This window comes from Nycticebus coucang, chromosome 10, assembly GCF_027406575.1.
Source record: "Nycticebus coucang isolate mNycCou1 chromosome 10, mNycCou1.pri, whole genome shotgun sequence".
In the NCBI taxonomy this organism is placed as follows: Eukaryota; Metazoa; Chordata; class Mammalia; order Primates; family Lorisidae; genus Nycticebus; species Nycticebus coucang.
Genome location: NC_069789.1, coordinates 86,734,592 through 86,753,262, shown reverse-complemented (window position 1 = coordinate 86,753,262; position 18,671 = coordinate 86,734,592). Strand labels below are relative to the sequence as shown.

The 18,671-nt window shown below is 41.5% G+C and overlaps 1 protein-coding gene across 4 annotated transcripts in view; it reads right to left on the bottom strand.

Annotated features, from left to right (window-relative positions):
• TNR (tenascin R) overlaps nt 1-18,671 on the bottom strand; it is a 432,007-nt gene that overhangs the window by 70,764 nt on the left and 342,572 nt on the right. For 3 of the 4 annotated variants that reach the window (XM_053607624.1, XM_053607627.1, XM_053607625.1), the window contains 4 exons: nt 15,740-16,216; nt 9,134-9,397; nt 6,247-6,362; nt 3,803-3,953 (listed from right to left, as the gene is read on the bottom strand). In XM_053607624.1, coding sequence (XP_053463599.1) covers nt 3,803-3,953; nt 6,247-6,362; nt 9,134-9,397; nt 15,740-16,216 — 1,008 coding nt within the window. Of the gene's footprint in view, nt 1-3,802; nt 3,954-6,246; nt 6,363-9,133; nt 9,398-15,739; nt 16,217-18,671 lie in introns of those variants that run through there. The other variant, XM_053607628.1, reaches the window with a different exon arrangement.

Below are 18,671 nucleotides of genomic sequence, written 5' to 3'. Positions count from 1 at the left end.
TATCTTAACTCAAGCTTTTCTTTTCTCTGACTCCTAGTCTATTAGACAGAGTCTAACTCTTTCAGCCAATTGTCAGCTAAAAGAATCTTTAAACCCATCTATAACCTATAAGCCCTCTGCTTTAAGATGTTCCACCTTTTGGGGCCAAATCAATATACCTTCCATGCATTGATGTGACTTTGCAAGTAATTTCTGTCTCCCTGAATGTGTAAAGCCAAACTGTAATCCCACCACAGTGAGTCCACTTTCTTAAGGCTTCTTGGGTGGGGCTCTGGGTCATGGTCTTCAACTTTGGCTCAGAGTAAACTTCTTTAAATCATTTTACAGGGTATAGCTTCTTTTCCGTTGACAACTGACTCAGGGCTGAGCTATGTCTCCTAATTTTTCACAGTTGGGCCTTTTCCTTGGCACCATGTCTTCTCTCTGGGTCTAAGCCTAGTCCTTTCTCTATTAAGCAGTTTGGGATTTTGTTCTAGCACCAGTTAAAATGAAACTCACCAGACATTTTTGATGCCACCAGGTTTGGAGTTGAAGTCCTGGTCTTTATATCTGAGATAGTAACATGATTTAACAGAACACAGTCAGATGGCTTCTTTTCAGCATGCTGTACTTGGCTTTAGATAATGTGGGCCTTTTACATTTAATTTAATTTAATTTAATTATGAAATAGAGGAAATGATCTTGTAGCTGTTGTATAAGCATAACATTTGAAAGATAGTAGCCACTCAGTAAATGGGTGTCGAGTAAATGAAATGAATGGAGGGTCTACTTTATTCATGAGAAAGAAGGTCAAGTATTTCAATGCATTGGAGCTTTTTTTGGGGGAAAAAAAAGCTATCAGGGAAACTCAAATGACCACATAAGGCTTTTGTCCTTCAACTCTTTAAACCCACAGAACCCTAATCATAATGGATTGAGCATATTAGAATGCGATTATGTAGCACAGAGGGCTCTCATCGCAGGAGGTCTTGTAATTTGCATTCACGAAATGGCCTGCCTGAAAGAAGCCAGTCTGAGTCCTGATGAGGGCACAGAGCTTCGCAGTAGGGGATTGGTGTAGGTCAGACCTTAGCAGAAGGAAATAATTAAACAATCATTTCCTAAAAACAGCAGACAGGACTGGGAGCCAGCCAGCGTCTTTTCCATAGCCACCTTGGATCCTGCCCTGTGGTTGGCCACTTGGTAGCAATGTTCCATTCCAATCACGAAGGCATCAGCTTACTTTCAACTCAGGCCCTCATTTCTAAACAAACACAAGTCCTACTCAAAAACTCAAGTGGAATAAATGTTTTTCCATTTCCTCATGACTCCTTATGTGATGCCAAAATAATTAAGGATTGTTTTTTTCTTAATTGGAAAAAACTCTGCCTAGCTTTACCACAGATTTCTAGATTGAAACTTTTAATTTTAATCTTAAGGAGCTTCCAGACCCCTACCTCCCAATCCCCCACCCTCCAAAACCTTGCAATTTTATAAAAATATGGTTTGGATTACCTAAGACAAGGTAAATACTCTTACCAGGGAGACAGGAATTACTCTAAATACTCTTAGTACCTTAGGAGAAAAATATTCCTCAACTGTGATTATTGTCTTTCCTCTTAAGAACCATTTTCTCCTTTGAGCTTTTTGTTTTCTACTAATGCTTTCTTCATATCAAATCACAGGAGTGACTTGGACACCCTGAAACGTTCTATATCAGAAGAGGAGAATTCTGAACCATCATTGGGCTCAGAATAGGATTGCCCAAAGGAGGGTGCCTTGTCCGGCTGAATACTTTGAGCCAAAGGGAATTGAAGGGGCCACAGAAGGAGCCTTGGAAGCAAGGTCTCTCTGACCTTCACCTGTCCTCCTGTTTCCTCTGTCTCTTGCTCTTCAGGAAGAAATTCATAGAAATCAGAATTACTCTTACCCAAGCTAGGTCATAGAAAGTAGAACACCTCTCCTCCAGTGCAAATCATGAAACTCAGATCACTCTCTTTCTTCTCCCTTGAAGATCCTTATTCAAGAAGGGCCCTGCCCCACAGGGGAGACGAAGAATGAACACGACATGGAGAGGTCAAGTGGGATCTGGACATACTGGCCTGGACGGGTTTTCCCACTCAGCCTATCACCATTAGATGTTAGCCTTTTGTCCAATCACATTTCTATGCCACTGTAGAACCTCATCAAACCTAAGCATAAAAATAGTTTCCCCAGGGTCTGTAGGTTTCCATTTCTGAAGATTCCCATGTCATGTCAAACTTTACTATGCTTTCTTCAGCACACCTTTGGGGACAGCTTTGGGAAACTTTTAGCCACTGGCCTTCTGGAGTGATTCCTACATAGCTTTTAGGAATTTTAGGTTTTATGGCTATGGGGTTTCTTCTAAAATATACATACTATTTGGATTAGAACAGTGGTTTGAAAGCCTTTTTATGGAATGAAAAAAATTTTTTTGGAAAGAACAAAATTTTAAATGGGTGTACAAAATATAAAACAGATCAAAGTAGAGCTTCCTTGGTTAGAGGCATGAAGGAGGGAGGTCTGGCTTTCCCTTGGTCCCAGCCTTGAGGCCTGCCATGGAACCCTAGTGCAATGCCATAATAGTTTTATACCCATGTTTTCTAGACTGAGTATGAACCTTAGCTCTTGATGCTGTTTAGTTTGGATCCAAGTAGCAAAGTATGAGTCACTAATCTTTTAATGTGGTCTCATTAGGTAGGGTTGTGCTTCCCTTTTCTGGCCAACTCAGCCTTTGTCCCGGACTTTAAGACTGGCTTTCTGGGGTGTCAATTTCTGTTTATAAAAAATAAAGCTATACTTTTATCCACCTATCTCAATTTCTATTACTAACAGGGAGAGTTGATTAATCTCTGAGTTTTAGCTTGTCCATCAATAAAATGAGAACATAAAATGGCACCAGATGCTAGTTATAACTTTTGAGACATTCTTGGGGAGGGTATACACATATGCATCTCAATTGCTGATTTATAGCACTGAAGCTGAACATTCTTTGCTAGCTAAGGGAATAATAAGGCAAGTGTGACACAATTAATGAACCAATCCTGGAAATAATGATTTTGAATGAATGAACTATGGAGTGAAATAACAATAAACTTCATTTGTCACCTTATGTAGTGACCCAACCTGTCCCTATTAGTTTTTTTTGCAGGTTTTGGCCAGGGCTGGGTTTGAACCCATCACCTCCAGCATATGGAGCCAGAAACCCTACTCCTTTGAGCCACAGGCGCCGCCCCTGTCCCTATTAGTTTTGAATGATTTGTTTCCTACTGCTTCCATGTCTGAGTATGTTCTCTAGGTGTGTATTCCCGTATCAGATATTGAGCACTTACTCTCATCCATGTGGTGCTAATCACTTTGTGTACTTTATCTTATTTAATCTGCACATTAATAAGGTATTATTGCTCATCTTTGTAAATGCATTGAGGTTTGGGAGCATTTAGATGATTTTAACCAAATATCACACTAGGTAAGAGTGAGTCAGCTCTTGCTGGTTCCAAAGCTCCTAGGGCCTGACAAATGAGGTTTCTTACTAAGACCAGGAGAAATAGACTATAAATCTTAAAAAAGATTTTCTCCATAGAACACTCTCCCGGATGTCTGTGCTTGTGAGGATGAGCAAGAAGGAAGATGACTAGCTAAGCATCTAGTAAAGTAGCTCCATCTCCAACTGCCACCATCATCTCAGCTCTAGGAGAAGTCTGGCACCTCTTTTCTCTCACCACTTCGTGGGCAGCTCTGAAGTTCTTTGCCCCACATGACAGAATAGGTTGCCATACAGAGAAGGGTTGGGGATACTCACCAGTGGAGACACTGGCCGAGGTGGGGGGGCTCCGGGCCTGTTCTTTGAGAGCCACCACGTTGACAATGTACTCCTCCCCAGGCTTCAGTCCTGTCTGGTTAAAGGACGTGACATCACTGGGCACCTGAGCAATCACTCCACCTTCATTGTTCTGGAGAATGGGGAAAAGGAAGAGAACAAAAGAGAAAACTTACTGGGAGAGAAATATGATAAGAGAAAGATAAAGGTGTGAACTGTGAAGTAAAAATAGAGGCCACATCTATTTCCTCCGTGCTGACAACTGAGAGTCTGGGGCCAAAAACAACTTCTAGAAGTCTCAATAAGGATGCCATCCCTCTAGGCTAGGAGGATTTGGCAAATGGAGAATCAATTTTTGAGAACATTTCTTTGGCCTCTCCTGAGTTTGCTGAGTTTGCCAATAAAAATTAGTCATGAGGTGATGCAGAATGGCTTTTGCCAAAGTGTAAATGTTAACATCCATCCAAGTTTTTGGCATTTATTATAATAAGCACGCCTTTGGCTATTTAGAAGAGTAGAATCTTATGTGTTTGTGTATAAACATCTTCACAGTGTAACATTCCCAGATCTTTTTTTTATGACTCAGAGCCATTATTTTGCTATATCTGGAGTTTCTCATGGTGTTGCATTGGGTGCAGATCTGTCAATACCTTATTTCCCCTTCACTTGGAAGAATTAGGATTCAGTGACACATGAATCATGTGTCCATGCAATTGTCTGCCATACCAACTATTGAGTACAAAAAGACAAAAAGAAACATAAGCATGGAACAAAGAATATACAAAGAAGGAAGGAAGGAAGAAGACAAATTAGTGGAAGAGAAAATGAAAAAGGGAAATTTGATATTGGATGAAGGATTTAATATTTATTATCTATCTTTTTATCTTATCATCTATCTATCTATCTTGCATTTTCTATGAATGTCCCTTGAAAAGGAGGAGACAAAGGGCTCTTTTAATGGCATTGTCCTTCTCCCTACTCTTTGGTATTTATTTATGTCACCAAGAGTGTTCTATATGTAATTTAAATCAGTGTGATAAATGCCACCCAGTGGCCTCAACCTACAGATCACAACAGTTATCAAACCATGGGTCCATGCATTTGGCCTTGGCATGCCCTGGCCAGAACTCTCTTAAGAGTTTTACATACTGGATATAAAACAGGAGAATGCGTCATAATACTGGATATAAAACAGGAGAATGTGTCATAATTTTCTCAGCCTGAGCAACAAGGTGACATGATTTTCTCTGCCCTGTTATGAACTCAATTGTCTGCCATACTTTATTGGCCTTTTTAGCTCAAGTAAGATATATAATAAAATATTTGTATAGAAGGTCTGTTCAGATGTATTTATCCTGCCATGATATTATACAACTATATCCATGTCAGAGAATGGGGCATCCAGGTTTAGTGGACAGAGCCCTGGCGTAGTAGCTAGAGACCTGGATACTTATTTATGGCTGTCACCAAGTAGCTGTATGATACTATTTAAGTTTAGTCTTTATAAACTAAACTATATGCAAAACGAGGGACCATTTATGTGAACATGAAGGTCTTTTGTAACTCCAACAGTCCAGGCCTCTACAAATTTTGAAATAAAAGAATGGCAAAATCACAGTCTTGTTAGCCAAAAATGTGTCATTTGTCATTAAGTCTGATGAATGACTGGAAAAATGCTCTTTGATGTTGAAGGATGAAGACAGAGGGAAGGAGTATGATTGCATTTTATATCCCCATGAGTGGTATAGTTAGGGAGGACATCAGTCAGGTCAGCAAATTCTGAACAACTAGAGCCAGTCAAGTACCTCTAGAAACTTGGAAAGGTTGGTATTAAGTTTAATAAAATAAAACACTGCTTTAAAGAGTAGAAGTGAATCTTGGGATACTTTTAAACTCATAGACTAATAATTTAAGGAAAATTTTGCTTAATTAATAAGTTACAAATTCACTGTGAATAATTCAGGAAAGCCCTGGAGTTTTTGTGTTATATCTCTAATCTTTAGAGATTGAAGCCATGCAAGCTGGCTTTTATTTTTGTTTGGGTGCATCTGTCTATACAGAATGAAGTTTTGGGTTGACTTTGTGACTGATTCAGGTTGGCTTTTCTTCTGTCCTAAAGAGAGGATGGAAGGAAACTTACTAAAGTCATGGACCACCAAACTCTGGCGAGAGAGCTGGAGCTGGTGGTTGCTTCCTGCATCCTCCTGTTACCTAAGGCCAAGGTGCTACACTCAGGGTTAGTCGGTCCTTACCATGTCTTTGTAAAAGAAATGTTCTAAGGGCCAGATGACCACAAAATGTCCTTTTGTGCATTTAAGGACATGGAAAGTGATATTGGGTAGTGACTTCCTTCTGCTGCTGATTCCAAGTTGAAGGCACACATACTCCAAATGGTGCTATTCAGCAGTCTAACAGGTGAGTGTTACCTTTGGGATGAAGCTGATCTCCCACCCATCGAAGGGAAATGAGAAGGGCTCCCACTGCACTTCCACGGTGGTCTCTGTGATCATCTTGAATTGTAGCCCTTGAGGGGTGGGGAGATCTGGAACACAGCAATGTAGGTAACAATGTCACAGCTGTCCCTCAGGATGGAGAGCATTGCCTGGTGCTTTGTCTTGGAAAATTCCCTCCATATCATGGGTGTGGATACTCCCAAACTTACTGCAGACACAGTGCATCCCAGGTGCAGGTGGCTCACTTCATCGTGTCCTGATGCTCAGTGTTGATGGAATATATGAGCAGACTTAAAACACAATCTATATTCTATATAAATCATTTTTATGCTTTTTATTACATAATACGTTAATGTTAAAATGCCAGAGCCACTTCCTTTACTAATGTGGTAAACCTTGGCATTTAATTTATAATATAATGCCTTTTCCCGAGAACTGGAACACTATCTTTTGGTGCTTTACAAGATTCCTGGGAGGCAATATCATGGCTAATATCACTGGTCTCATTTTTCACACAGGAAAAAGGAGGCACAGAAAAAGTTGGCTGGAGATGCAGAGAAAGCCAATTTCAGAATAAATACTAGCATCCTTTTCTCGATCATATGATGTGCATTCGGAGTATTTTGCTCAGCTCAAATCACTAAATCTAGGATGGCCTGAAGCTTACATTTCACGTGCACAAGCAGAAGGAGGGCTCACACAAAGGACTGTAGCAGGTTCTGGGAGGTTTGCTCTCATTACGCTTGATCCTTCTTTTCTCCAGCTGTCCCTTCATTATTTTTCCTTTCTCTTCATCAGTCCCTTTTGCCTCACTTATCTTTTTTTTTTCTTTTCCTGTCTTAATCTCTGTCTTTTCCTCTCCCCAATCCTTCCCCGCCCAGCCACACAGACACATACACATACACAAGTTTAGTGAGGTGGAAGTATGCTCATCCTAATGGAGTTCCAATTACCAGCCCTAAAATACGACAGCGTGACTTTTCTCAGTTCTCCAGGGAGCCTGCTCCTGTTTTAGATTTGTCTCTCATGGGCTATTCCCATTGGAAAACTGACAGATTCTCATCCCTCCTGTTTGGAAGCTTTCTCATGCTTCTTCGTTGGAAGATAGGACTGATTGCAAACCCACTTGAAGCCATGTCAAGTGGTTTACACGATTTTGTCCTTGTCACCTGGGAGGTCGCCAGAGGGGAGGCCCTGAATTGGCATAATAAATGCTATCGGAGATGGAAACCTCATCACTGCATGTGCGTGTGGATCAGAGGGAATGGGCTTGGGAGTCAGGCCAGACACTTTGAGTGATGACTCATCCTGGAGCAAGGTGGGGAAAGCAGCAGATGGTGACCGGCCTTTCTACAGAATCATTATATGTATTTAAAACCAGTTCTCAGGCACCAGAGGATTTTTTTTTTTTTCCCAAAGAAAGGTCAAATACAGACAGAAATAATTATAGGCATATTAACAGAGTCAACATTTAGACGGGAGTCCAATATTATAACAGACTTCCTGAAAAGCAAAGGGACAAGATAACTTCTTAAATCCTTGCCTGCCTGTCTCTGTTCTTGCATCCCTGAAAGCTCGGTTCCGTCCTTGAGGTTCTGTGAAGCCTTCAAGGCCAACTTTTCCTGTTTGACCTTCTCCTTTTCCGAACTTCCTTGGCATCTGTCGCTAAACATCATCTTGCCACTTGAGACTTACATAAAATGGGCTCAATTCTCTTACCCCTTTATCTGGTAACAAGGCCCATTTACTGACCCAAGACTTCCTGAATTTTAAAGGGTTCATGTTCTCATGGTCGCGTCTTAGTCCACTTCCTTGTTACTGCTAATATCTCTGTATCACTCATACCTCATCTTTTTCAAATGTTGTCTTTTCTCAGAATTTAATCAGATACAGCCCCTTTTCCTTGATCTCCCCAAAGGCTTTCATGTGAGGCACACAGGCAATTGTGTGCATTCAGGCTTTGTAGTAACCTTGGAGGATGGAAATTTCTCTTGCATAAGTTCCTCTGTTTGTTTTTTGAAATTCTAAAGTAACACAGACTTAACTGTAACAATTTAAGAATTCAGAGGTGAATAAAGAAAAAAAACACTTTTTCTCTCTCCTTCTTATTCCATTCTTTGATGTAGTCAGCATTAAGGCATGGCACGTGATCTTTCATATTTTTCTGTGTTTAAACATACACAAAATATAGATGTATACCCATAGAAGTTTCCTCTGTTATAAAAAAAATAAAAAGTATTCATTTTTTATGGAGAGCAGTTTAGCTTGTTCTCTCTCTCTCCTCCCATTGAATCTTTCTAGACTATGTCCTAGAGCTTCAACTTCTTTAACTGAAATGAATTATTGAGATATTTTGCTAAATAAAAGAGCATGGAAAAAATTTTGCCACCTCTCCATCAGGAGAAGTGGATGTTGTCAGTTTTAAATAAGACTTTTTTCCCACTCTGCTATACACTTACCATCTGTAACATACCATTTAACTCTTGCTTATGATATGCTCTGCTTTATATCTCCTGGTTTTAAGTCCTTAACTCGATTCAGAGTCTGCACAAGTCTCATATGTTCCCTGACTTCTAACAACAGTCTAACATACAACCAGTCAGTACTCCATAATTAAAGTACTTTTTATCCTTTTGGTTCTATAATTTACAAATGGCGTCTGAATTTGGAAACTCTAATCAGAAATGCCTTTTACATGTTGTACCTTTTCTAAGGGTGTCATGTCTGTAGCCCTTCCCTCAAGAACAATGATTATTCCAGGCATCCCTGAAGAATTAAGAAAAGACACTACCATCATGAATGTCCATGATCTCATGTAGGAGAAAAGAAAGATGAAGCAGGACGGGGGAATGGTACGTACGAGTGGCCACCTTGGCAGTGATGGGAAGGCTGAGGATGTTGCTAATGACAGCGTTGACGCTGATGTTGTAGGTGAGACCTGGCTCCAGCTCTGTGATGGTGACACCACTCCAATCTCCAGGCACCCGCTGCTGGAGCTGGAGGCCCCCCAGGGCCATCGGCTGGTAAGAGATCACATATTCCGTCACTGCCATCGGCCCGTCCCATTCCAGCTCAATGGACCTGTCGCTGATACCAGCCACTCGTAAGTCCTCTGGAGGGGCAACTACCGGGAGGCAATACACAGACAGCATGAGCTCAGGGGATTGCCTTTCTCATGCTGGACTCAACTTCCTTCCTCACATCTCATCCCCATGCCATGTCTATATATTCCACTGGCCTCAAGGGCTTTGAGCGATTTCTAACTTCCTTTGTGGACAGGGTCCTGCCTTTTCTGTACTTAGCATCCCAATCTCCATAAAGCCATGAGCTATCCTGCACTGGAGCTAGTGCCTACTTGCTTGTGCAAGCTGATTGTTAAATTTTCAGGAAATTTGCGAGACCATTGTTAAATACAGCCATTGATAAAAATTAAATTTTATAAACTTATGATTAAGCAAATTATATGCAAAACAAAGGTGATAAATGCTCAAAACTTATCAATCTCAAATCATTTCACTACATTTTACCATTATCTAAGTTAGTTCACAAGCGTTGTATCTCTGTGGTGGAAATACCATATAACTGTGTTCTACTTCACATCGGTTCCCAACTCTGTTTCGTGACATCATGGTGATCGTTTGAAATTGACCATGGAGAGAATCTTTATACCATGGAAACTGGCAAATGATACAAATCAGGTCTTTTAAATTTTCATTCCTTTAGAAAGCCAGTTGTTAAATATTTAACAGTAAACCAGCAGTTAAATTTTTCATGGTTTAATAATTACTTACATTTCATTACTCTAGGAGCCAGTATCTGATTTGGTGGGTAAAAATAGACTCATTCCTGGTTATCTTGCAAAACATAAGAAGCAAAAATAGTAAATTGTGGACACCATGACCTGATGAAAACATTCGATGGTGCTTTATTGTAGCATTTTCCTTTTTAAAAGGAGACCATTTATTTTGCTTTTGAAAGAAATAGAACTTGTGTTAAACTAATTTTCATTACCCTTGACTTTAGAGATGATGCTAAAGAAACATTCTCTCTCTCTTTTTTTTTTAAGAAATATTCTTGAGGACTTTTCTTTCTTATTTTACTTCTCAAATGGTACTCAAAGAGTTTCCAAAGGTTAAAAAAAAATTAAAATAGGCTTTTGTGCGTGGTTTCTTTGGGAAATGAAGATTCACTAGTAGTGTAGGCACTAACTGATCAAACTTTTAAGTCTAATTAGAGGCTAACCCCAGTGTAGCTGTAAATGTTCCTGCCCATAGGTTAAATCAAAGGTCAGGCTAATATTTAGATGGTCATAGTTAACTTAAAAATTTATATGTAGTGGGGCTCTGATTAGTTTGAGAGATTTTATTAGTTTTGAGTTTCTCCTCTAGGTAATCTCGCCCTTTCACTTTCACCAGCCAGTAGGCCTAGGCCAGTGGCTTTTCATAGGACCATATATGTGGAGAGTGCCTGCCTCCTGTGCTCGCTGGTGTACCTTAAAATCCTCAGCAAAAATGAGAAGTCCTTTAATAGAGCTCAGACTCTCGGCAGAGAAATTGCTAGTATATATTTGTAAAGTTGGACATTTGCTTTGATTGCTTTCCCCCCAAACTCTTCATTTAATAAAACAGTCTAGAAAGTGGAGCTTCCTCTCATTGAAGGTAGCAAATGATCAAAACAAAAAATTAAAAAAAAATTATTTTTTAATTTACAAAAATAAAGAAGTGAAAATGAAATTTAAATAGACTTTCAAGTGAAATTTAACTTTCAAGTGTTATTTTTATAAACTGGCATCATTTATAATTCTGATATTATTAGAGCTTTAAACTGCACTGAGGCTTTGGTCACACCCTGTATGATACATACAGAATGACTCCTGGACCCAGGAAAGAATTGTTGATACAGAGAATCCATCAGGATTTGCATGATTATATTGATCATTTATTATACCCTAGGTATAATGCTCACCACTCTTACATGGATTATCTTACTCATCCTCACACTGACACTATGGGCTAGGTATCATTATTATTTCTATTTTTCAGATGAGGAAATTGGGTCACACACTCATCAAGCAGAACAACTATAGAACCTCTTTGCCAACATGCAATAGCATTTCACATTTGTATAGCACTTCCTAGCCTATAAAACATGTTCAGATATACCATCTAACTAGAAATTTTTTTAATCCTTTAATTGAAGCCCTATGAAGTAATTTGGCTAGAAATAATTATCCCAACCTGAGAAAACTGAGGCTCAGGTTAAGGGATGTGCCATAAATCCCATGGATCTGAGTCATAGCAGAATTGATTCTTAAACCCAGATCTTCTACATTTAAAGTTCTTTGCCCTATAATTTGTAGGTCGGGTTCTATATCATATCAGATGCCTCCTTTCATTTATCCACATCCCCCAAAGTAAACTATATTAGGAATAATTCAGACAATCTTACAGGATATGATCTCCAGACTGGTGCTTGTCCTAGAGGTAAGAAAACTATTTTTATAAAAAGATCCACTAGTGCTTGTCTCTTGTGATTCAGCACCCCGATCACAAGTTTCCTATGCAGGACCTTTCCTGTCATAATGACAGAAATGGACATTCCAAGTTTCAAGTCACCAACCACCCTTAGGGCATTTGTAACATGTCAGAGTATTACTTTTTGGTTCCTTCTTCCAGAAATAAAACTAATAATGTCAAGGGAGTGTGATCTAAGAAGAGAATTTTTAAAGCAAAAAAGGAGGTACAAAAGAATTTATTACTCTGGCAGCCAAACTTGAAGCCTGAGCCTGGTGACAAACACCGAGGAGCCCACTGGTGTCATCAAAGTGGAACTAGCCTTGTAGTAGTGGCTCTGTGGAAGAGACCACCGCCACTTGCCCTATAATTTAGCAGTAGCCCAGATGTACTTTGAATGCCAATAATCCTTACACCATGAAATGACCTTCAACTACAAAGCAAACTATAAAAGAGCCTTATGCCTCAACTCCATCAGTTTATGGTGGGTGCAAAGAAACCTATTCTTTACTGAAAATAGGTCTTACTAAGTCTGATTTCCTCTGGGGTTCCAATTTGGAAAGTTGAGGAAGAGCAGGTTGTTGAAAAGGGAAAAAAAAAATACAACCCCAAACTGTGGCTTGAAACTTGAGGTTGCTTATTTGCAAAGATGCCATGCTCTTTCCTTTTTAGATCTTGCATACATTTTGCACTTATGTGGTGAGAGCAGTTGGAACTGGTTCAGTGATGTGTCTTGCTCTAAAGAGCAAGTCGTTTCAGGTGCCAAAGGTTGAGCTGGCTGCCATTCTGACAGAGGCAGAGGCTGACATTGATGGATCTCCACAGGTCTGACTGAGGTCCAGAGAACAGCTTTCTGGACCCTACTCTGATGGTTCTTTCATCCTGCTGACTCACAGGGAGTTCTGGACAGCTCTGGGGACAGGCACGGACAAATGGTTGAATGTGCTTCCCCACCTCACCTGCAAAACTTCATATTTTATCATTTGACAGGATTCAGCTTTCCTGTCAAAAGGCTACTTCTTTGTGTATGTGGCTTTAAATTTTTTATTTTTCCATTCTGTTCTACTTAGCATCCCAGAGAGGATTAAACAGTGCTAGAAGTTGGTAGGAGACCATGGTTCTCTTTCTTACTCTCCTGTTAATTAGCTGCCTGGCTCTAGGAAAATCTCTCTCTGGACTGCAGCTTTTTAAATCTATAAAATGAGAAGAAGCCTGGAGTAGCTTCTTTTAAGGCCTGTTTCAAGTGCACATATTCATGAATTTTTTTGTCTTATTATCTATATATGGGCAGGGAAAGGAGAAAAAAGCTTGAGATTTTGTTCCATAGCACACTGTGAGCACAGATCAAGGCTGGGAGTCAAATGTAGCGGGCTTAGCAGCACTACTCAATTGCATTTGAGTGCTGGAGATCTAGGGGGCCTCAGAATGAAATTCACACAATGAGCAGCTATTTTCTATGCCCTGACCAAAGAGAAGAGAATATCCTAAGGAAGTATATTTTGTATCTTTCCATGGTTTCACCTTCCTAACCCTTCTCTCTCCTCTCCACATTCCAGTAGGCAGTCATGCTGTAATGCATGCACCTGGCCAGAAATGTCAAACGGTGGATAAATAGCCCCTTCTCCTACAGCCTTTTCATAAAGAGCAAGCAAAGTAGCACTTTAGATAATGACCTAGATACTTCTCTGGGAGAGACCTATGGCACCTGGTTTAAAAGACAGGCCTTAAGAACAGACCTCCTGCGGTGAATGGTGGCTCCAGGGTTGCTATAGAAACAGATGGAGATTATGCAACTGTCCTTCCTCACATGCTTTGGGAATCTGTAAAATAATTTATCTGGGCCTATGGAAGTTTTCCTCAAGCAACAGAGAGGTAACATGTCAGAGGTAATATGTGCTTATGGTTTGGACTCAACCCAGCTGTAGATGTGCTAGTGGCTACTGAGTCTTCCCCGTGGTATCCAGGAGGGTTTATCTCCAGTTCAGTTTGAACTCTGGATCAGATCAAGATTTTTATTTGCAAATGGACCCATCCCTGTAGAAAATCAGGTCAAGAACATGTCTGGTTTATCTAGGCCAGCACAGGTGGAGTCTACTGAGAAGCACGTGTGTGATAGAACAGCTTTTACGGAGTAATGGCCCAAATAGAGCCTTAGCATCCTCCAGGGGGGGTCTAGAGCCACATTTCAGCCTGCTTCCCAGAAACTACCTAGTGACTTTGCATTCAGAAACAATAAGGCTTAGCTTTAGCTTGATTTTCTTTTAGGGACAATTGGTATTGTGACTATCCATATTTTTTGAAAGGTATTTCAATTCAGTAAACAAAATTGTGAGCCTAGGAGCAGTGGTTCTCGCCTGTAATCCTAACACTCTGGGAGGCCAAGGTGGGAGGATCCCTTGAGCTCAGGAGTTCAATACCAGCCTGTGCAAGAGCGAGACCCTGTCTCTACTAAAAGTAGAAAAAGTAGCCAGGCATCATGGTCGGCATCATGGTGGCACCCGTAGTCTCAGCTATTTGGGAGGCTGTGGCAAGAGGATTGCTTGAGCCTAGGAGTTTGAGGTTGCTATGAGAAGTGACACCACAGCACTCTACCCAAGGCAATAAAGTGAGACTCTGTCTTAAAAATAAAAAAAGAAAAAACAAAACAAAAACAAAATGGGAGCCTAAAGTAAATAATTGAATATGGGAAAAAGTTAAGAAATGTGAAAATATTTTTTTCCTAATCCTACACATTATCATTGTTTTTATTTTCATTATTGCCATTGAACTTATTTCAACATATTTAAGTTGAAGTCACATGTGCAGGAACAAGGCATCCACCATCCAGGTAGGGATTGCTGATTATGCTGAGGAGCAGAAGGCTGGTGACATTGGCTTCCCAGGGTTTCTCCCTTGAACCAATGTCAGATGGTTGGTCAAAATAGTCCCAGAATTGCTCAATTAGGTTTAAAAATGTTTGATTGTTGCTTTTTTTTTTTTTTTTTTAACTTAAATCTTCTCCGTGGGTTCTCTGAACCCTGAATGGAAAGGATTAATTACTTACTATGCACTCCTTAAACCAAAAACAAATATATGAGCAAAAGTCACTGATTTAGTCAAAAGAGGATGAGTGAAATAATGAAAATAATCTGATTTGGGTAAAAAAAAAAAAAAAAAAAGAATCAGCACCAGTGAGACATTGGTTATTTTTCTCACTGATTAGATTTAGATCTCCATTTTAGGACATTACTTTTCTATCAGTTTCCACAGTTTCCACTACATATGGGGTTAGTTCCAATTTGCTATATAGTCGTCTGGAACAAAGTGAGTCATATCCTCTTAATATGCTGTGCTAATTGTTAGAAAGTTAGTTGTTGCTCAATGCTTTAGTATTTTCTTCCTGTTTACTTAATTCCTTGATTACAAATATTCTTCTCCATGTGGATGTCCTGGATCATTTTCTAAATTATAATAATAACACCTTACAATCAGTAAGGCCCAAGATCATTAGACAGCCCTACAGCCTAACCACCATCTCTTGCAGTTGCATTGTATTCAACTTTAATTAAAGGTTCCCCTAGAATATGGCAACAGGTAAGGGAGATATCTTTGAGCAGGTGGAACTCTTGGAATCCCTCTGAGTTAGAGAAGGACCTTGCCTAAGGCGGTCCCATGACTTCAGTCTCTGTTATTCCCCACTTCAAGGACATTAGTGTGTTGTCATCATTGTTACCATTGTTCCAGTCCTAGCTCTCAGCCTGAACTTGATCATTTCTGATTTCTGCTCTTTATCACTTGTAATCAGTCTCATCCACTATTATTGACTCAAGAAATCAGCTCTCTTGGAAAGCAAATGAGTACCACCGACTTGGGAATTATTTTGCCTCCCATTCCTCTTCCCCAGCTGCCTGGGGGTGTCCAGTTAGGTTGCCGGACCACCCTTGCCAAATGCCCCGCAGAGTTCCCCTTCCTACCTGCTGAGCAGTCAGGGCCCTGGTAGCCCTCTTCACAGATGCAGAGTCCCTCCTCACAGTGTCCTCGCCCACTGCAGGCATTCAGACACCGCCGCTGGCTGCAGTCCTCACCAGCATATCCCTCCTGGCATAAACAGGTGCCATTGGAGCATGTCCCCTTCCCTGAACAGTCCCCAGGGCACCTCAGCTCCCTGCAGTCCTTGCCAGTGTAGGGCTCTTCACAGACACACTCCCCATCCACGCAGAGTCCCCGGGAGCTGCAGTCTGTCGGGCACCGGAGTTCGGAGCAGTCATCCCCACTGTATTCACTGTCACAGATGCACTGGCCGTCCACACACACACCCCGGCTGGAGCAACCCAGTGGGCAGTAGGGCTCTGAGCAGTTCTTGCCAAACCAGCCTTCATTGCAGATGCAGCCACAGGACTCAAGGCTAAAGTTGCCATGGCCACTGCAGTGAGGGATATAGTCCAGTTGTCCTGGAATGGTCAAGGAGAAGGTCAAAGGGCAGCAGTGGCTTCTCCTGTCAGTGGTGCTGAGGTGGAGTGGGAAGAGACCTCTACTTATCCTCTGAGCAGATTTGCCTTGCTGAGAGTTAAGCTCAACAGTATTTGATACGTATTTAGCTTAATAAATATTGTCACCTAATGTGGGATATCTGTGCCTGGCACAATTCTAGGGACAAAGATGAATAAAATCTGGCCCCTTGTCCTCCAGGAGCTTACCTCCAGGTATCTTGGGTTGGGTTCCCTACAAGTAGACTTTAGGTGAAGATTCATGTAAGAGTGACTTATTAGAAGATATTCCCAGGAAAAACTCATAGAGAAGAGGGGACAATCGGGAAGGGAAAGCCCCCCTGCCCAGGTGCATCATCAGCAAAGTCCCAGGGGAAACCACTTGGGTTCAATCTGGCAGGGTGCCCTTGAAACAATGCAGGTCACATCTCGTTGTGGGTTACGGGTGGTCCCTGGGGGCATGTGAATTCCCAGGCCGCTCATTCTGTCTTTGGGCAGGGTGAGAAGGTTCCAGTAGACTAGGGACAGACCTTTGACAAAGATGCCAAGGTACTAGCTGTGGGGACCGAGGGGACCCGAGGGGATATAGGCTGAGCACTGAGTTGGCTATGCAGAGAAAGGTTGTATGGGGTACAAACCTGTCCTCCCTTCCTGCCACTCAACCGACCTTGCTCATTCAGCAAAACCCAGTGCCAGGGTTACTTCAAAGGCTTCCCAGAACCTTGTTCTCACTTAGGTACTGTTTGCTATGATCCCCTTCAAGGTTATCTCTGTTCCAGCCCTTATTTTGGTCTAACTATAGTGGTTAATTTATTTGTCTAGCATGAATCGGGTAAACTTGTTAAACAAACACCAAGTGAGTACCTACCTGCTCAGCATCCTTTTCTGCACGTGACCTAAGCATGTGAAGTCCATTAAGTTACATCCTTGTTTAATTCTACCACGTACACGTAATCTCTACAACCTGAAAATATACCATGCTAAGATTGCTTGGTGTGACTCTTCCTTGTAGATTTTTCCCGCAGCTGTGAGGGATCCTGGTGGAAGGTGGTAAAAAGTCCACTTGGAGAAGGCACCCAGTTTCCTGAGCACCAGAATGCACATCCCTGGAAACCTAGGACTTCCCTGTATTCCCCAGACCCATGGGAAAGAAGAACCGACCTGCCGGTGTTCACTGAAAAAGGAGGATTGAACAATGGGCTTGCTCTTCTATTCTTTAGATTGTTATTTATAGTGTTGATCATGGGGGAGGAGGAGGTGAGAAAAGCTCTTGAAATATTTTGCTGCTCAAAGAGTGCTCCTAATCTTGCTGTGTCTCAGGGGGAATGTTTCCAGCATCCCTCTGGAGCTGCGGGTTATCCTCGCTCTGCTAACATTTCACTCTCACCCCCTCCTGCTTTCATTCACTGAAAGCCTAGGGATCATGGACCCTGGGTGATAAGATAAATGCTTCTTCTCATTAAAGACCTGAATTGCCTGAGTCTAAGGTACCTTCAGGGAGATGAACATTGGGTGCAAAGGGGACAGACCCAATTCCTGCTCACTGTGGGCCAGCTGATAACAGCTGTTGCTTGGATGATTCTGCCTGGAAGCAGGGCTTCCATCTGGAACAAGTGCTTCTGAGTTTCATAACTCCCCGTGCTCTAGTCTAGCTCTACGTGTAGAAGGAGAAAAGAAGGCATAGGCTTGGAACTTGCCTAGGCCATAAGCTAGGAAATACCAGAGCCAGATTCAAACTTGGAAAATCTGGCTCTGAGAGGTAAGGATAGTAACTCATGAGGGATACTAGTTAGAAAGTGGGCAAGGCTAGGTGTAAATCCCCTGAGCATTCAGCCTTTTGGAGGGTGGACAAGTGCTGTGTGTGTTGTGTGCGATGGCGTGTGTGTATGAGAGAGTATGTGTGCATGTGTATTTGTGTGTTCATGGAGGAGGCAGGAGAAAAACTTCTATCTTGTTGGAGAAGATGGGGACAGGCCCTCTGGGACCCTAATGACTATCATTTTCTCAGATGGGAGAAAGGCCGTGACTGAGTGAGCAGCGCGCCTGCATTCTCTAGTCCCTCAGGTTAACATGGATAGATATCAATTCAACAACCTGTGAAAACCAAAGATGAATGAAGACAGACATCAAATTCCCTGTTCACCATTGAAATTGCTGTGCTGAACCACGGTACCATTACCTGACTCATCCCCCCCTAATCAGGTTAATGGATTTTAAACCAGCTAAGCAGTGTAGAGAATCCCTGAACTGAATCCCCTGGGAAGGACTGTGTTTAGATCTTAGAGACATATTAACTGGCAGCTTCAGAAGGGAGCACGTCTTTCCTTCCGTGGGAAGGGATGCTGGATGTCACGTGGAGTGCATCTCTTCCTCCCATTGCCTGACCTGCTCCTCTCAGGCCTCTCTGTCACCTCCTAAG